The 20,223-nt window shown below is 39.6% G+C and overlaps 1 protein-coding gene across 1 annotated transcript; it reads left to right on the top strand.

The window, feature by feature from the left end:
* Nucleotides 1–15,878: 15,878 nt before the first annotated feature.
* nfil3-6 (nuclear factor, interleukin 3 regulated, member 6) lies at nucleotides 15,879–19,181 on the top strand. The gene is made up of 2 exons (XM_020650516.2): nucleotides 15,879–16,139; nucleotides 17,041–19,181. The coding sequence occupies exon 2, from the start codon at nucleotides 17,138–17,140 to the stop codon at nucleotides 18,362–18,364; it is 1,227 nt and encodes a 408-aa protein (XP_020506172.1). The 5' UTR covers nucleotides 15,879–16,139; nucleotides 17,041–17,137; the 3' UTR covers nucleotides 18,365–19,181.
* The last annotated feature ends 1,042 nt before the right edge of the window (nucleotides 19,182–20,223 follow it).

The raw sequence follows: 20,223 nt of genomic DNA, 5'->3' as shown, positions 1-20,223 counted from the left end.
TTGCATTAAAACTAATGCATCGGCATAAAGCCTTATTATAGTGAGCAGCACAATCAGGCTTTCCATAACCAGAAGCACTTTGGTAAGGTTCTACCTAGAGTCAAAGTGAACTATTGCCCTAGGCACATGGCTACAAAAATAGTCAGTGGCCACCAAATTTGACATAAAGACAACCTTGTGTGTATGTCCCATCGAAATAAAAAATGAGCCAATTATTTTCCTTTATTGAAATTAAGGAAGGACGTGATAAGTTCTATTAAACTAACTTTTCTGTATTGTTTTTACCAAAGTTTATATTTGTGGAACAAAAATTGGACCATATCCCTGAGAGTTTTTAAGATACCTCTGTACGTCAGATACCTTTAGGATACCTTCTACTGCAAATCCTTTTAATATATCTACATCATTCATACAGAATTAGAATATAAGCTTATCATACACATTCCTAAAGATTAAAGCTGTTGCTAGGAAACTTTTGGCATGACCTTGTTTAAAAGCAGTGAAGTTGGGTCACATGTCATGTTCCAGATATTTTGACTTGTTTGCAAATTAAGAGATTGTCTTTCAAAATTCCTCCTTTATGCTTTATGGGATACATTGGAGTGTTTTGGAGTAAAGATGGTGAAGTCTGTTTGTTTGAGGATAAGGTAGGCCTATAGAAAAAATTATACAAGTCATATCTATTATTATGTAATAGCTAATGTTAAACGTGTAATCTAAATGTCTGTCTTTTATGTCTCTTTTATTGCATTGTGTACTTTGTTATTGGTGAACCACCCAAATAGAAACATCGTTTCTGTACACTACTGTAACAAAGTGTTTATGGGGGTGAAAAAACCTAAATGAAAATAAAAAATGTAATCTAAATCTTAAATCACACAAAAAAGGTCAGACTACATTTTGTCGAGTCACTGTGAATGTGACTGTTTGAGACTCTCCCCTCTGGTAAGAGGCTGCGGTCCATCAAGACCAAAACCTCTCGCCACAAGAACAGTTTCTTCCCCTCTGCTGTCAGCCTCATGAACAATGTCCCTGCCCTCCTCCCACATAACCCAGACTCTCCTCAGCCCCACAGTCAGTAAAACATCAAGTAATGTGAATGCTGAACTGTTCTTTATGCATTACATTAACGCCTTCTGGACTTTAAAATTGCATCTTCCTTACATGCACTCTGTGAGTAGTTACACACAGTAAGATTTTCTCATAGTCCACTGCACAGCTCCTACATTACACCTTCTGTGTTTTTAATTTAAATGTTTTATATTTTACATTTTTAAATTCTATTTTATATATTGTAATAGCTTCTTATACTGTATTGTTTAAGTTGTTGCTAGTTCTGCTTTATTTCCCTGTTAATTGTTTAGCACCAATACACCATGTCAAATTCCTTGTATGTGTAAATGTACTTGGCAATAAAACCCGATTCTGATAATGATAATGATAGAGTACTAAATGACAGCTTTGGGTGGTTTTGCAAAGATAATAAGTTAAAATTAAAATCTTATCCTTTCTACTTATTCTAATGAAATGGATATTGAAGCTTTTAAATTTCCCTTCTTATGAAACATTCCTTTTTACTAAACATAATACAGGTAAGTAAAACATTATGTCCTTTTTCACCCAGTGTGCACATTTATATTTTCTATAAATCACCAGAAGAGGGCAGCATAGCCTGAATAATCACGAGGAGAAAGTATTTCAAAACAACATCAGGACAACATGTCTTGTAACATCTTGGTTAGTCTTGGTTAGTGTTAGTGTCTGAGTGTCCCTACCACTAAGTAAACAGTTGAATAGTATTTACATTGACATTTAAAAGAAAATTACATAAGTTAATGTAACAACTAATGTAACTTTACCAAGACAGGAAAACCCAGTTCCTTTGAGCCAAACCTGCAAATCAACTTCGCTTTACCCACACACATTAACAAACAGGTCGGTCCAAATTCATGACATGGATTGTTATTACAACACCACAAAGTAGGCTCTTAGGAATAGGAGTAAACATATGCTGAGAAAGTAATGTAGTTACATAATCAATGAAGTTCAGCGATGAGTCACTTACTTCACAGAGCCGGAGCCACCACTTACATGATTTATCTGTTTTCTGTACTCTAGCAGAAGAAGAAGAAAAAAAGTTGCTTAAAAGCACATCTGCGTCATTTTCAGCAGCAGCATGTGGGTGGTCATTTTATTAGATGTTTTGCTCATACTGCGTCATTTATGAGGGCTGCCATGTACAGAGAGCATTCAGGCTGTGTTCTATTAAAGGCAAACAAACTACGCTGAAGTGCAAACACAAACAAGACCACGGTTATATGAATCACAGAGGAAGGTTGTCTCTTCCAAAATGCACTTGGACAACCAATATAAGGGACCAGATATACACAACAACGCAGAGCAGGTTTTAAAAATGTTTGGCTTCAAGAAAAACGTACTGATTCAGGGATATGTAATGTTCCATCTGGATTTCCATCCTTTCGTCAGTGAAATGTGCAGCCTGACAAAGAAAAGAAAAAATAGCTTTTAACATTAGGTTTGAGGAAAAAATGTGCAAACATGAGCTAACATAAAGCTAACAATCAATGTCTGGGGGCTAAATAAAGACGCTTCACTCAGTGCTATTATTGTACTCCGCCCTGCCCTGGGTGCAAATACCAAGAGCTTTGTGGGTGGGTGCTGATGAGACTAGAACAGTGACAGCTCTGACATCACCGTTCCTTCAGCACAGTGAGACGGGGTTCAACTCGGCTCTGCACCAGTAGCAGCAAACCTAACGCAATGGACAGATGATGGGTGACTCACTCTTTCCACCCACATCACTTCCCATCCTCAGGATTCCATCATCCAGGAACTCTCACTGGCTCCAAAATTAAACCCATCCGCATATTTTATGCATTGCTCAAGTCTCACTCATAGAAGAGGCTAAACATGGACTTTTGATGCTATAAGAATATAGCAGGGTTCGTTACCCAGGAGACAACTTGGCTCTTATTTCAAACCCAAGGCTGCCACTGAACACAAACCATGTGTTGTGACTGAGAGTACAAGTAAGGGAGTGAGGGTAAAAAAAGATTTTAAAAGGAATAAAGAATTGTCTTGTAATGGATAAATCGTCAAAATAATTAACGGGTGACATGTGAAATAGTTAATCAATGCAAGGGTTTGCTTATAAAACTACTTTAAATTTGAGAAAGCTAGTTTAATGCTTTGAACCATTATATTGCAGTTGCTGAATAATAGGTTGATAGTCTGACAAAAGTACGTTCTGTCCATGCGTGAGAGGAAACAACTCTCCATGCCAACAGGCGGCGGCAGTCCATTGTTATGATACGAGCCCTTGATCTTCTAGTGGAAAACTAAAGTAGACATATAGACATCATAGACATCATGCATATGTTGACAGACAGAGGGCAAAGATTTTGTGAGAAGCAAAACAATTGTGTTGAATCTTACCTAATTTTGATTCAATATAGTGGCAAGCGTTGTAAGCAGCCCATTTTTAGAGTAGATGTATACAGCTTTTGCCATGATGTCTATAGTTGGTGGCTAAATGGCTGCATTGAAGAGGCTAACTTCTTACATGCTAGTTTAGATGTAAGGCTTATGTCTTATAAAGTTAAAGTTAACTTGAAGCTTGGCAAGGACAGAGACAACTTTTAGACGTCAAATTAATGTATTTATTTATTTGTTTGTATTCAAGCCTGAGACATAACTTGGGTTAGTTTCTGCACCTGGTAAAGCTGGTCACTCTTTCCTTTTTCTCTTCTAGCTTAATCCGTTACCATCCTCTTTCATATCTTATCCGTAGCCATTGTATCAAACTGTAGAGAGAACGTGTCGGTATGAGTATGTGGATATCATAAATATATCACCATCACTTTTGGAAATAATCCTGTGGGTCATAGGAAAAACATAGAAGTAATGTGATCATATAAGTCAGAGGCCTAAAGCCACTAATGGAATACTGGAGTGTATTTGGGGATAAATCAGGTGAAAAAAGTGCAAGTTACGGCATGTATAGAACTACACAGCCATAAGTGTGTTTGTAGAGAGTGTGCACGTTTCACAATATTTACTTAAACACACAAAGACATGCTCTCAGTGTTTATCCAGCCCATGCTTCTTGTTGAATCACTGATGGGAAATGAATGAATAAACATGCCGAGGTAGAATGAGGTAAAGACAGAATAAACAGACCTCAGATAGCCCTGCTTAGTCGAGCTGTTGTCCTCAACAAACCCTCTATTCCCCTTTACCCCCCCCCCCTCCTCCCTCCCCCTCTCCACTCCCGCTCTGTTTTTGTTGCACAATAAAAACTCAGTTGTCCAATTCCATGATGTGTTTTTGTTGCACAATAAAAACTCAATTGTCTAATTCTATGATCCCACATTACAACAGTTGACAATAATATAAAGGAGCTGTGCATGATGAGATGACAACTGGGTTTCAAGGGTTTCAATGCTTCTTTGTCTCCTTGTCTAGAGGTTATTCTCAGTTTCTGGGTTCAACTTATGTCATCACTTGCTTCCTAAGCAGAGAGATTCTCTGGAAATCCTTTTTGAGGAACTTAAGTAAATGACCCAATGCATTTTGAATTGAATACCATGAAACGTCAAAGTGTATAAAGGCTTAAGAGTTCATGGCATCAATAACATTGTTGCTTGACTGGACTCTGCTTTAGTACGTGTTCTATTTAACCCCTCAGAGAGATTTGGATTTGACTGTATGTTTCTTGGCTTTTATCTAAGCGAGGCTAACCAGCTACAGGCTCAAGCTTTATAATTATAGGCCAGAAATAAAAGTGGTATAGATCTTCTAACTCTTGGCAGCAAAGAAATAAAGTCTAATTCCCAAAAATGTTGAACCGTCCCTTATGTGTGGAACCAGTACATAGTCAAAAAAATCTCCTCTGTCTTAGCCGACGTCAAATATTTGATATAAATACTGTACGGTAAGTTGAATGAAACCAATTTTTTGCTTGTACGTTTTCAATAGGTAGGACTAGTACGCTGACCAGTCAAAACATGTAAAATACATATAATATTACACACTCATAGCAGAGGATCCTGGGTAAAGTTCCTAACTGCCCATCACTATACTCACATACAAGCACACTCGTGTGCTTTTAGAAGCAACTGGGAGGTTCAGCGTGTTGCCCAGAGACACTTTTAAATGCAATCTACAAGAGTTGGGAAACAAACCTCCAATCTTTCAGTTGAGAGACAACCCACCCTACCACTGTGTTACAGCCAGCCCTGTGTGTCAATCAACCAATCAATCAATCTATCAATCTATCAATCTATCAATCTTTATTTGTAGAGCACCAATTCATAACAACCGTTCTCCCGAGACCAGTTTTGTAACACGTTACAAAAGAGCAGGTAAAAGACCTTACTCATCGTTATATTATTTAGAATCTATAAATAAATCAAGTCCTCAACCAGTCTCTCTCGAGTTCAGTTTAAAGGGGCCATATGTAACTTTCAAAAATACTGCGTTTGTAGCGACACCGCATGGCCGTTTGGCGAACTGCACCAGTAACCTGTTGCTCGCTCTCCCTCGCGTGCTCGTCACACATGCTCGTACGTACACAAACGAGCATCATCATCGGCTGCTTATTAATGGGCGATAAAAAACGATTTATACATGTAAAAAGTTACATATAGCCCCTTTAAATGAGTTTCTCTTCTAAAGTAAACTTCTGTTGAAAGAGGAAAATAGAGTCACTTTCTTGCTCATTCCAAAATGATCTTAAACCATATTTTGTTTTGATGTGAGAATGAAAGATCTTTTTTTTAAAGCACTCAATTATTGGAAAAGTATTACCTTTAATTCCTTAATTTGCATTCCTTCTTTGATATTGGATTGGAAGGCTGTAAGGTAGACATGGGTCATTTCAAAAAAAGGAAGGAATGTCAATTCATTTTCCAAAGGGTGCTTATGTTATCCTTCAACAATGCTGTTTGATGTAGTGTGGCAGGTTAATGTTTAAATGGGAAGTCCAACATTGCAGAGAATTCAGCAGTCGCTCCAGGACTGAGTACGATTCTGAAAATCTAAACTTCTTCAAGCTCTTGGCTTCTGGCCAGGGCTTCGGTGGGGGGGAGCAGTTTACTTTGGGTTAAGCCCTTTCAGCCAACTTTTTAAGGCCCTTTTTTGCATGGCTTGCCTTTCGTGGCTGCTGCTGAACTCCCTTCGATTCTATTTCAGGATTTAAAGGAAACGCAGTATTCTTGCTCAACTCTCAAGAAAATCCTTTCAATCCCGTGTATGGAACACCGCTGGGATTAGGATGCAGACTGCATTACACAAAAGTGAAGCTCACGTCCTCGGTGAATGCTGAACCAAAAAAGGAAACCTCTCACGAGAATGGCAATAACCACTCTCACAGCTTTCAGTGTGATGGGGGCAGTGTTGGGAATTAGGTCTAGAACTGAAATGTCTGACATCCTAGTTGCTTGCATCAGCTGAGTCTTCGTCAGAGCTATAAAACAATACAAAAGCCAATAAAGACCCTGCTCTTTTGTTGTCAAGCAGACCCAATTACTTTTGTTTGTGCTTTGTAAATCTCAAATAAGATGTAAGATAACGTATTAAATCGGATAGAAGTGTTTAGCATCAGAGTATATAGAAAGTTACATAAGTATTATAATAGGCACCCAGCCCGGTTTCGTGTTCCAGGATTAAGTTAAGACCCATTAATGAATATTAAAAATGCAAGGTCAGAAAAAGTTCACTTCCTAGTATACAATGGTCCCAGTTACGGAGACTTACATATATGGGCACATTTGTTAGCATATGGAGCTGTTACAAAATGAAAATGTTTATTGGTCGTAAAGTTTGATTATAAGAAACTGCTTTAACAATCCCGCCCAGCATTTCTGCACAATACGTTGTGCCGTGCTGTGTTCATTCAATAATGTTTTCAATTAAAATTATGAAAAAAGACACAAAGTAAGCTTTAAAAAAGGGGATTTCCAGAACTCTGAAACCAGTCGGTCATAGTATCATTAGACCAATGCAACAAAATCCACTTCATGTTGTGAAATATAAAGCTTGGCTTACATTATAACATCTGTCTCTTTCTTAAACATGGCACCCTGCTTTTGTAGTAAGTTTCATTGATTTAAAGGAGCATAGACCTTTTTAAAAGTGAAAGTCCCTTGTCATACACATGCAACTTTACCAGCTGCCGACACTAGTTATGATCATATATAAGCTATGAATGCAGTGGTCATGATACAGCCTGAACTGAAACCCCACAGCTGAAAAATGTAAACATTGTTGACACCTTGTCAACAGTGTCAATGTCAATGTATCAATGTCAATGTATCAATGTCAATGTATCAATGTCAATGTATCAATGTCAATGTCAGTGTGTCAATGTCCACCCTTGGCACAAGGACAAGGAGCATCGGATGTAAACAGCTGAATATCAGCGTGTGAATTTTCCCACATGAATGGAAATATTACTGCTGTACATTAAAATACATTTCTAACCATTTGGAAACAACTTGTTATTTACACATACCAGGTAAGGCATATTTAGAGGGCTGTTTTGTATTTGGGTCTCCAGAGGCTACATTTCCTTATCATGTCAGGAGCAAACATCATTTAGTAGGCATAACATTTACAAAGTGCTTTTTCTGTTGATCATTCGACTGTATGTTAACGCATGTTCTAGGTGACAGGGCTGCAGGGCGATGAAGCCCTTGACAAGAATTTTATGGAAAACATACAAAATAAAAAACGAACATAAAGTTGAAATAAAAAAGTCACCACATTTTAAAACACTGCTGTAGATAACACCGAAACTCTAAAAGGAAATCTGTGTATCTGTGACTTGTAGTAAGAGAGCTTAGAAAACCTGTTTAAAAAGATGTCACTGTGTTTTTAATGTTGCAAGTCTACTTTGGTATGTAATCTCTGCGGCATGGCTGCCCAGGAGTTTGGGCACTGTGTATACGGCAGCGTGTCATGGCAAAGGGTTTTCAAAGTGAGGAGAGATTACCAAACAAATAGTTCTAAGTCACGCCAAAAACAACTTCAACATCTGTTAATGGACACGCAGTAAAATCACATGCAGCATTTAATGCCTTTTTTTAATCCAAAATGTCTATTGGGCAGTGTTTCAATGGCTGACGTCCAAACATATGAACCTCTGCCAGGTCAGCCCCATGTGAACCCAAGCACTCAGGACACTGTGCCACTGTCATGCCAAAATGAACAAGGTGGAAACTGGGCCATCTATATCTGTACTACCCTCTGATTATGAACGGATTACGCAACCACACAGCATGCTTTACATAACCAGCTCGGGCCATGCACCCATTCTCTATAGACCCTTTGTTCCCATATTGAATAATTCGAATGCCTCGACCCCCTTTCGATCCCAGTAGTCTGCCCACTTGACACTGGATCAAATGTGTTATTTACCTCCAACACCTACACCACCATTCCTCATGCTTTAAATATGTGCTTGTTATGACATGTAGCAAAGTATGACCGGGATTTACATCATTCCTCAATGAGAATTGTAGACGGTGTGTTTATTACACATCAGTAAATCAGTAGTATCTGTGAAGACTGGAACCGTTAACAGTCAATTTTCAGTTACGTGGACAATAAGACCTTCTGTCTGAGGGAGCATGTGACTTCGCAAATCTTCTTTCAAATCTTTGTTGATAAAATCCACTTTCATAAATTTGCTTATTTTACTTTTGCTACACTCTGTTAACATTTGGCAACACTTGGCTTTTCTTAGATACTGAACAGAAATTATTAGGGAAATATGTATTTCTGAATGTATTTATTTTGACCAAAGTAGTTCATGAGAACATTCTCATCTCTGAAGTTATAGGTCACACAACTTGCTTTTGACTGATAGTCAAGAATCATGTGTTCATCATGTTGACAGTCATAGATTTGATTTCATATGTATTCAGCTACAAGTAATTCAAACCTTTTCTTAATAATATCGCAGGTCTCAAGTCCTCAGTAGCTCCGGAGCTGTCTGTTCTCTGTTCAGTCATTCTGTGGCTGTGATCACTGTTTACTTTGCAGCTCTATAGCCCAATATTGAAAGTTTCCCTAATTTGCAATGATGTCAAGATACAAAAGTTCAACAGACATATTTAATGCTGTTTGAAGCTGTTTGTCTAAACCTATTGTAAAATAACATATTTCTTGTTTTAGATTAAGGATTTTGCAAACAAAATCACATTGTATTTAATTATATAGCAGGCCTAAAGAAAGAGCTACAGCCTGTTTGTTGTTGCTGCTTTGAGGTCAACAGAGGAAAATAAAAAAATCATCCTTATGTCACACGACTCCTCCTCTAAACCACTTCATCGTCTGAACCCTGTCCCGATGTCAGTTATTATGACCGATCTGAAAAGACATTTGGTCGCACAAGCAAAAGTCTGCAGTAGCTTTACATTTGATAACAATTAAAAACAATTATTTTAAATCAGTTTCTGACACTGTCTACAGTTATGTGCATGTTGTGCAGATTTTCCATTAATACCTTCACATTCCCTCGAGACACGTCCACTTCGGTGTATATATAATTCATTTTATGAGTATTTCATAAGCCACCCAGCCCCCACCCCAAAACGATCAAAAGTGGTTGCTTTGGTAACAGTGTGACGTATTTCAGAGCCCAAGAATAGAAGCATGAGGAGGAAAGGGGGTCTGAGGCTCCTGTCTTCTGCGTCACAGTCCGTGGCTTTCCACATTTTTTATTCTTTTATTTGTATCAGGAGCCAACGCTCAAAAGAGGCTCAGATGTGTCTGATTACGGAGCAGTCAGCTGGGTCTGAGCGAGCGTTGAAGAGGTCACCTGCCTGTGGCTTCTCATGAAGAAAACATCACAACAAGTTATCAATAAACATATACGCGCATGCGCACAGACACAAACGCACACACTGCTTGTTATGAAACAGCCCCCCCAAGTCAAAATATCTGAGTCATAGCCTATTTATAGCTCTGCAATACATCTCTCATGTGTATGAGACTCCGATACAGGCTCTGTTTCTGTGGTATAGACAAGCTGTTACATAAGTGTTTCTGCATCCATGTCTCTGGGGAGCTGTGATTCATACCATGAGTATAGCATTAGTTTTAAACTGCATTTTTCTTAGTCACCAGCCGGGCAAAAAATGCTTTTCAAGTCGGCTAATTCTGGTTGAATGCAGAATACTTTTAACACAGTTACTGAAATGAACATTTTGACAGAATATAATTATTCACAGGGAATTAAGGAAATATACTTCAATCTGTACAGCAGACAGTTAGTTTTGCTCGTAATGAATACTAGAAACTGAACAGCTTAAAACAAAACCATAATAATCAGTCATAGATATATTATTTTTGGGGCCCCATGTACGGAGGCTACAGTCCATATTCCAGCTGCCGTGGGTTCAAATCTCGCCCTTTGCTGCATGTCATCCCAAACTGTCCTATCCAGTAAAAGAAAAAAAAGGCTAAAAATAATAATGATAATATTTATTTTACAAGTGAACGCACAAAGCAACCCACATGTAAAAACAAATCTTATGGTAGAAGGGGTAAATATTTTCATTGTGTGGAAACAAACAGAGAACATTTTTTAATTCATTTCAAGCCACTATAAGTTTTGTTTTCTTTTTGTGTGGTACTTGTTCTTGCCTCATGTAAAGCTAGATCGATAAATCCAAGCTAGTTTTTGCTATTATAAACAATAATGTCTTCCCCGCTTCAGTCCTCCAAAAGCCTATTTCCGAGACTCCTCAAGTTCTACTGTAAGGCCAAATTCAACTGGCTACAGCCTGGTTTGAGGATGCTAACAAGTTCACATGCTGAAAAGTGTTACTTTTAGAAAAGAAAAGTCTTAATAATGTTTAGGGAAAAAAATGTCCCATGTATACGTTACCCATAGGGCCACCTTGCTTGAAAAAGAACAACAATGAGCAGCATTCCATGGAGATGAAGTTGTTGTCAATAACTGAAAAGTTTAAAAACTATTTCTATGTGTGGGCAATGCTAAAAAGGCCATCACCTGTTAGACTTCAATCTGAAAAGAGACAGTTTGTGGCACGAGCAGTCTGTAAATAGTGCAATGTGTCTGTGTATCTGCATGGAGCAGGGCCAAGATGAAAGAGAGGGCAAGGGGCACTTTCTATGATGCGTTTAATATGGCGGGGCATAGAAAAAGATGTTTCAGTCATAATCTGGGTTTGTATTTGTTAACATGACAGGCCAGGCAGCAGATCCTCTCATCTTTAACAAAGCTGGCTGACTCCCAGCTCTGAGTGTTATCACATTAGGTAACGTTACACAGCAGGTGAAAGCAGGCCAATCTGGCATGTACATGGATAATAGTGTTGGTGCAGCATACTTCCACTGCACAGTATCACTGAGGAGGGATTTTCCACAGAGGCATAATGAAGCAAACTTGAACAAAGGATTTCTCCTGAACAACATGGGAATGCAATGAAAGCACAGAGGCAGCAAAGGACCATTCAAATGGATTGGGAAAGGAGAGGGACATTCAAAACGATATGATAAGATAAAAGAGTAGCAGGAGAAAGAGATGCTGATCTGACGGGCGACACTTAGCTGAAGGTGAACACTTTCTCCACATGTGACCTTCTTCCTGCAGGATCTAACTGTGTCAGCAGAGTGACAGCCTCCTCCTCTTCAGACTTCCCCTGTGGCCTAGTTCAGAGTGTATTTTAAGCTCATCTCAGCCACCTCCTTTGGCACTTTCGTAACATCCCTCTGCCCGTCAGCTTTGGATAACACCTCCCAGCTCATCTGTCTGACTCCCCATGAATGTTCTCTTAAAGCCAGTGAGTGGATGTAAACAGTCCTGCTTTTGACTCTTACAGGTGCGACTCACTTTGGCAAGAACAGGGCACAAATAATTATATCCACCCTTGTGCGCACCACTGCTGCATATAGTATCCACCCCAGTGAGGATGAATCTTTAAAAATAGAATGAAAAAATGGTACAGTCTGTTGATGTGGTAAATCAGAATTCTGTCAAAAATGGTCCTGCTGTGTCATCACTGTTGAGGGAATGGGGCAAGTGAATGATCAGATGGGAGATCTGCCTGTAGTGGCTGGCAGCTAAGGACTATTTTATACAACACAGAGAAAATTGTTAATATGAAGCTTGACTGATGACGAGGAAGGTCTATTTATCCAATTTAAAGCTGTAAACACATTCATCAATATTATTCATGCACTCTTGTGAACTGTGCACTATAAATAGTGGCACATGAACAAACTAAGAAAACTACTAAGAGCTTCTTTTTGCTTTTGTAAAAATAAAATATATGTGCTTATACAGTTAAAAACAACAAAACTAACTAATAACAAAACCTTCTGTCCATGCCTAGATCCAGGAAAAAAAGTGGGGGCCTTTCCTATTGCTGGACCAAATTTGTGGAACTCACTACCTCCTAACGTCCATCTATCTCTCACTATTGTTTTTTTTTTCAAGACTCACCTTTAAACGTATTTCTACTCTACTTGCCATTAATTTTCAACAATTAATGGCTGTGGTGGCCATTAGAATCTGTGGTTATGAAGCTCCATATGCCCTTACAGCATACTTGTAAATACCAACACATTCATTCATTCAATGGCTTCTAATAATTATATTGTTGTTGTTCTTGTTTGTTACTTTCTTATGCTTAATTTATTTTCTATCTTTGCTATATACTGTAAATAAAGTTGAGTTCTGTTGAGTTGACACATCCCACTGCTGTATCTGTATTTTCTGTACGACCTTATTATAACCCAATATGCAGTGTTTTCATTGATGAATGAATGTGTTGGTATTTATAAGTATGCTGTAAGGGCATATGGAGCTTCATAACCACAGATTCTAAAATAACAAAGAGTGTCTTGGCCTACCAGCTCTTTTTTTTTTTCTTCTATTTGTTCTGAATAAATAACTTTGCCTTGAAATAAAATATGTTATGAATTGGTGCTAAAAGAAAATCGGCTAAAGATCATCACACTCGTTAATCAGATTAATCTGCACGAGATAAAAGGCAGATAAATTCATGTTTATTTCAACTGCCCCCGGCAATTACCTGTGACAGTTACTGCCAGAAATCCCACTTTTCATGCAGTGATTCTGATCACATTTTAAGCGTTTAAATTGTTTTTTGGTCTCAAGCTCTATGCTGAGCTTACTCTGAACTTCACTTTTTATCCACAAGCAAACTTTACTTTTTCTTGTAAATTTGAGTGTACTGTTCAGTGTAGAGGTATTAAGAAGTAAATGTAAGTATATCAGTAAATATTTGCACAGTCCACTGAGACTTGAGATGTTTTTCAGTTTAGAAAACCTGCCTTGTTTACACAGTTATCTACCCTCCATGCCCTGAAGGTCAAAGCTACAAGGTTAGCTGTTCCATAAGAGGCTTCGCGAGAATGTCAAGAATTCAGGTCGAACTTGTTGAACTCATGTGGTTCCTGCTTTCTTTACATTGTTTTTCTAAGAAGTCACTTGACTGCAGCACAGCCCTGACTGACTTGCTCAGGCTTACATTGTGTAATAAGGACATGTGAGAAAAACAAAACTGTCAATGCAACGAAGCTGTTCACACTCCCAGTCTACATAAAAGAATCCAGTAGAGCAGAATCGGCTTTAAATCTCAATTCTTTAAAAAACATCAGACCTGTTATTCAACGCAAAAGTTACATGCAATGTCTTTTGGTCACTGTGTTGGGCTAAGATCCTCTTTATCATGAACTTTTAGTTCCTTTCCAAAGAAACCCAAGACAATGCCACTTTCTCAAGTAGCGGTGTAACAAACGCTTATTTCAAAATCTGAACCAGATGTATGGAGTAACTCACTTCCTCATGCATAACCAAAGAAACATTTTGATTTAGTAGGAAACTGTCTTGAACAAAATTACTTCATACATATTGGTTCAACACAAAAACAAATGTATTTCACTCTCCCAACATCATTTTATATTTTGTTGTAGCTAAAAAGCGAGTTCTATTTCCAAGTTAGTTTGTTGCCAAATGACCTAATACTGATTTATTTTTTACTTTGTCATATTGACAATGGTATTGATCTAGTCAAAAATATTACCTAAATACATACCTTTATTTTCATCAACATCTTGAAATAATAAAATGAAGTGTTCACTTTAATAGACATTATAACACATTACATATTTTTGCACTGTGTTGAACTGTACAGGTCAACGGTGGCAAAATAGAAAAGGGGCAAGGGGCCGGGTGTATCACATTGTCAACATGAGCATGCTTGCACATTCAGTTTACACTTGTAATATGATACAGTACATGCGGTTCGTTGTCTCCTGTGTGCATACAAAAGCCACAGCACAAACAAGGGTCCACTGTAAAAACAGAGGTCAACTGAGGCTTATGCCCGTAGCCCTTGTGGTTCTTTCACAATGGCACACAAAGCCACGTGTTGCATGCTGCCCAACATATGCATGTTGGCGCTGACAGCCTATCAGCAAACACACACACACACACACACACACACACTCACAGTATGTTCTTATCTTTCTAGAGGCAACACAGACTTCATTACATACACTCACAATCTGCCCTCACTTTATCGTTATGTGTACTTTAAAGCACTGTGGATCCTGTAGTTACATAATCTACTGTAAACTCTTGAAAACATTCCTTGTTGTATCATTTTATAGAGGCAAAAAGAGACAGCGTTGAAATGACATGCTCTCCTTCTTAACTCCTCTAAAACCTCTTAACACATGCAGTGATTCTTACCAGAGTTAGGGGGCCTCTGGCCAGAAAAAAATCCATCGTTGTTTAATTTACGTTCTACACTGAATGAGCATCTGGTTTTAACAATATAGTAACACAATACATCTCCTCGTGTCCTTTTTACTGAGGGGTCTCTTAGTGTTCAAGACAAACAAAGTTTGCTGTCATTGCAAAAACCTGGTGAAAATGATCCTGCGAACCTGAGGGCTTTGATCAACAAGGAAGAGATCACTGCCCGTTCAGAACTCACTTATTCAAGTGTTTATTTTTCTGCACTGTTTTGATTATTAACCACACAGATGTCATCCACACATCCCACTGCTGTGTCTGTATTTTCTGTACGACCTTATTATAACCCAATATGCAGTGTTTTCATAGAACTAGCTATTGTTTTTGTGAGTTAATGGATATGGAGGCACAAATATATTTTCATTTTGTTTGAGATCAAGTCACCCAATAACAGAGGGAGAAACTTCATGTTGTGTTGCATAATGTTAAAGGCAGATTTCTCCAATTTAACCCCAGACAGATCTGACTTCCAATGTCGTTATGGATGTTATGGAAGAGAATCAAACATATGGGTAAGAAAGTTACCCCAAATAGAGTTCTCTGCAAACGGAATAAATCAGAAAACACTGATGAATGAATGTGTTGGTATTTATAAGTATGCTGTAAGGGCATATGGAGCTTCATAACCACAGATTCTAAAATAACAAAGAGTATCTTGGCCTACCAGCTCTTTTTTTTCTTCTTCTACTTGTTCTGAATAAATAACTTTGCCTTGAAATAAAATATGTTATGAATTGGTGCTAAAAGAAAATCGGCTAAAGATCATCACACTTGTATAAACCTGCATGTTTATGTCGGGAAAGCTGTCGAGGCGTAACATTACCTATGTGTTATGTCCGGATTATCTTCTCGCAGTGGGCGGGGCGATGTAGGTCAGATGATGACGATCATTATGATGCCCAAACTCCTATGTTATGTGGAAGCCGATAGGAGCTTTCCTTCGGACGGCGGAGGGAGGGAGGGGGGAGAGGGAGAGGGAGAGGGAGGGGGGGGGCGGTCTCAGAAACACACACACACACACACACACACACACACACACACACACACAAAAAGGGCTTCGCTGGTTCATGCGAGGATAGCGACCGTCCTGAGCTGAACTCAATGTTACAAATAGGAGCTGCGTTATTCCAAGTGGAGCAGAGTGGATGTGCGCCACACACTTGATAATATTGAGTAACAGCGAGGAGTGGATCTGCAGAGTAAACCCAGAGAGGCAGGCAGAGACAAGAAGCACTTCTTCCTGAACGGGACACACAGACTTCAGCAGAGGAAACCGAGAAGCGTTCATCCTTCTTCAGAGGTAAACTATTTTCCTCTTTCTATTAAGAACAAGAGTTTTTAATTGAACGATTTTAAATGTCAAATAGTTGTTTTTCATTTGCGCTCAACATTTTGCGTAACGTATGGCTACGTCCCCCCTCATCGGTCTACCTATTTTCCGTAGTTATTAAAAAAAAAAAAGAGAATAAGTGTTGAATTATATTGTGCTGTTATTGCTCTTGTGGCTGATGTTTTGTGTGTAGAGTATGCTTACTTTTTTTTTACTACACACAAAAAAGTGAGTTTCTTCGTTGTAGTCTAAAGAAATGTCATAGCCTCAGTAATTCAAGACACAAGTTCAAATGTGGGCATTAAAAAAAAAAAAAAAGTTTTAATTGCTTTTAAGTCTGAATTGGACTCTTAGATACCAGTGATGTTGCTCAGTGTACAAGAACAGAGAAGAGTCAGGTCATATAACCGACCGGAGATCAGCATGTCCTCTTCAGACATGTGGGTCAGTGCTGATGAAGTAACTGTCTCACCGTAAACCGGCTGGGAGGGACTTCATTTGTCATTTAAACAAAAAAAAACAAAAAAAGATAAATGATGAAATATGTAATATGGAGGAATAGAAAAAGATGCATAAATATGCGGTGTTGAATGTAAATATAGATTATAGTTTTAACATGTTCATTTTGTTAACTAAATGCATTTCATCTTCGTTTCATAAGCTGTGTGCTTATGGTGATTCCAAAAGCCGGCTGATTGGCTGATTTGTGTCTGCATCACATATTGCCCCATATTGAATATATAATGACGCTTACAAGGTTATGGTACAAGTTGCTGCCGTTTTTATTGGAGAGATGTAATGGGGTTACATAATATTGTGTTGTAATGGCTCTTGCGTAACCACTAAATCCTTCTCCCTGATCCTCCCGCAGCTTTCATCACTAGGTGGCACTGTTGCTGCATCCTGACAGACGAGCGGTTCTCTTCAGTCTGGTCATAGAAGAAAGAGTGACTTCAACCGTGACTGGCATGATGTTTGAAGAGGAGTCCCAGATGAGGGGACAGCAGGATGTGGCAGTGCTCCAGTCGCTGGACTCACCTGAAGCAGTGATTCCAGGTGGGGGCGGAGGGTCGGGACCCCTGTCCTTCACAGATGAAGCTGTATCCATCTTGACCTCCAGCAGCATGCTGGCCCGCTCCCTGCTGGGACGCAGCTCTGCAGTCAAACGGAAAGAAAGCCCCTCTTCCAGCATCCGCCGCAAGCGCGAGTTCATCCCTGTTGACAAAAAGGACGAGGGCTACTGGGACAAGAGAAAGAAAAACAATGAGGCAGCTAAGCGCTCCCGGGAGAAGCGGCGTGTTAATGATATCGTCCTGGAGAGCCGCGTTCTGGCTCTGCTCGAGGAAAATGCTCGTCTTAGAGCTGAATTGCTGGCCCTGAAGTTCCGCTTTGGCCTGGTCAAAGACCCCTCCAACTCCCCTATTCTGCCTCTCACTGCAGCTCCTCAACACAACTCTCAAACTGTGACTCCTCACTATTACCTCCAGAGAGGAGAGGGAGGCCTCCCTAGCCCGTCAGTCTCACATCTCAACAACCAGACAGGCCAGCTGAGCAGCAGGAGCTCCAGGGATGCTGGGAACATGTCGGAGGACTCTGGGTTCTCCACACCAGGCGGGTCCAGTGTGGGCAGCCCCAGTGTGGGCAGCCCCATCTTCTTCGAAGACCGTCTGAGTGATCATGGCAAATTATCACCGCACAGAGCAGATGAGGTAGGCTACGACCTCAACCACTCCCCGGTCGATGTCCATCACACTACAGGGGTTACAGGAGGGAAGCTGGACTACGCCGAAACCATGAAAAACCTCCCTCACAAGCTACGCTTCAAGATGCCCGGCAGTGGGGACACAGGCGATGCTACAGGCGACAGGCGCAGCCCAACAATGTCTACAGCAGGGCGGGAAGGTCAGAGAGAGGTCACTAGAGGACTCAGTGGAGGTGAAACGGGACCAGGGCACTTCACCGGCTCCTGGCTACAGCAGCTGGAAGGGGAGGAGGCCAGGAGGGGGAGACTTTCTCCTCAATACAATGCCTCAGCTTCCAGCTACAGCCCACAGACTTCTCCCACACGAGGGCCCACTGAGGTCCAGTATAAGCACGAGAACACTCACCTGAAGTCCCAGCTCAACTCTCTGAGCGAGGAGGTGGCTCAGCTGAAGAAACTTTTCACAGAGCAGCTAATGGCCAAAGTCAACTGAGGAGGCGGAGCTGTAAGTCAGAGTCTTCCAACGTCAGGACTTTAAGGACAAAGAAAGTGAACTCAGAAAACAGGAGTGATGAGAACTGATAAAACTTGACTTTTGAGTCTAACAAACTTTTAACAACGTGTTTTTTTTTTGTTTTTGTGTTCAAATACTGTATTATATTGTAACAAACATTCATCTCATTACCCACTGTTTAAAATCGCCTAAATCTCAGCTCCAATCCGTGTTGCTCAGACAGGGAGTCTTATCTGTAATTGTGTCAAGTGTTTATTAGTGTCTCTTTTTCATACACTGTGATAACTGAAAACACTGTTTACATGACATCGTTAAAATACAAACCCAACATCATCACCTCACTTGACTTACACACAACAAGTTCAGGGGTTCTAAAGCCAGCAGGTTACAAAAACATGAAGTAGGAGGGCGAGTTGAATATTTGTAGTTAGAGTGATGATGCACTGCACACCGCATTGCAACACTGAGACAAAAAAAGTAAATGCGCAGGGACAAAACAACTATATTCAATCTTCTATTTGTTCTGAATAAATAACTTTGCCTTGAGTGGTACAATTTTACACACATAACATGTTTTCTGCTTGTTCATCATCACCTGTTTTGTGTCGTGTTAAGGACCTCCGCACTGTTACGTGTTTTCTGTTTCACATCTCACCTCGGCCTCTGACCCTACCTGGTTTGCAAGCATTTTATTACTGCCATGTTATCTATACTGAGGGCCACGAGGAGAATTTAAAGTCTGCTGTCTTTCTGTGTAATTTAATATTGAAAAAATAAATACATTTGACAGATTTAACATCATTGTTGGGATGAGTTATTACTGCTTTCTTCAGGCCTTCTTTATAAAGAGAAATAACTGCCATGATGTCATGACTACATCATCACGGGTGAGTGGGCTTAAGGATTCAGTTAAACCACTGCTAAGAATTGAGTTCCTGAGTTTAAAAGAAGTGATCATGTAGTGGGGGATAGGGGTCTAATGGAAGTAGCCACTAAGTGGCATTATGGGCAATGAAGTGCATTAGAATTTGACACAAACTAGATTAGAACAATTATTTTTTTAACATGTCTTTTGATTTGAAAAGTTTTTAAAGGTGATAAAGTCAATAAGTCTTATCTAAAACAAAGCAATACATATGTGATACATAAGTATCAAACTACAATAAAACATAAAGTCTAAAGTGAATACACAACACGGCATATGACTTACATGAGATTTAATATCATTCTCTAATAACAGATAATGACAGAATATGTCAAAGCGAACAAACAGAGTGGCTCAGCCGACAAGTGCTGACAAATGCAGGCGAGGAGGAGAGGCATTCAACACTCGACAGGTTTCTCTCCCACAGTCCCTGCAGGCTGCAAAACAGACTGACAGACGGAGACAGAGACAGAGACAGAGACAGAGACAGAGGGTGTGTCGGCTCTTACTCAACCAACAATCAGTCACCTCCCAAACGTAAGAGTTGCAATTGCATCATCAGGGAAGGGGGGGGCTGCCTGCAAGAATGGATTATTGTCAGATACAGTCTAGATGATATTTGTTACAGATATTTAGAGATTTTTCTGTTGTCATTACACATATAAAGTCAACAGATCAACTGTACTGCTTTTCTTCCAGTAACATTTTGCGGGTAAAATAAGAAAAAAGGTAGATTGGAGGCAGCAGGGGGCAGCAAAGACAACAACGTTTGCGTCACTATGGCGCTCCAGAGTTCATGTTTGACCATGTACCAGAGGATATAAATCATGCTATGGATCAGAGCATGTTTTTGTTCCTTCAGTTTTATTCGATTAGTTGCCATTGTGATGAGAGACGGTTAAAATTGGGAGCT

This window comes from Labrus bergylta, chromosome 16 (assembly GCF_963930695.1).
Source record: "Labrus bergylta chromosome 16, fLabBer1.1, whole genome shotgun sequence".
In the NCBI taxonomy this organism is placed as follows: domain Eukaryota; kingdom Metazoa; phylum Chordata; class Actinopteri; order Labriformes; family Labridae; genus Labrus; species Labrus bergylta.
The sequence above is the reverse complement of the archived record's forward strand: the minus strand, read 5'-3'. Positions and strand labels throughout refer to the sequence as shown.

What these genes read in the sequence shown, in the direction of transcription:
- nfil3-6 (XM_020650516.2), top strand. Translation starts at nt 17,138, where the DNA reads ATGATGTTTGAAGAGGAGTCCCAGATGAGGGGACAGCAGGATGTGGCA.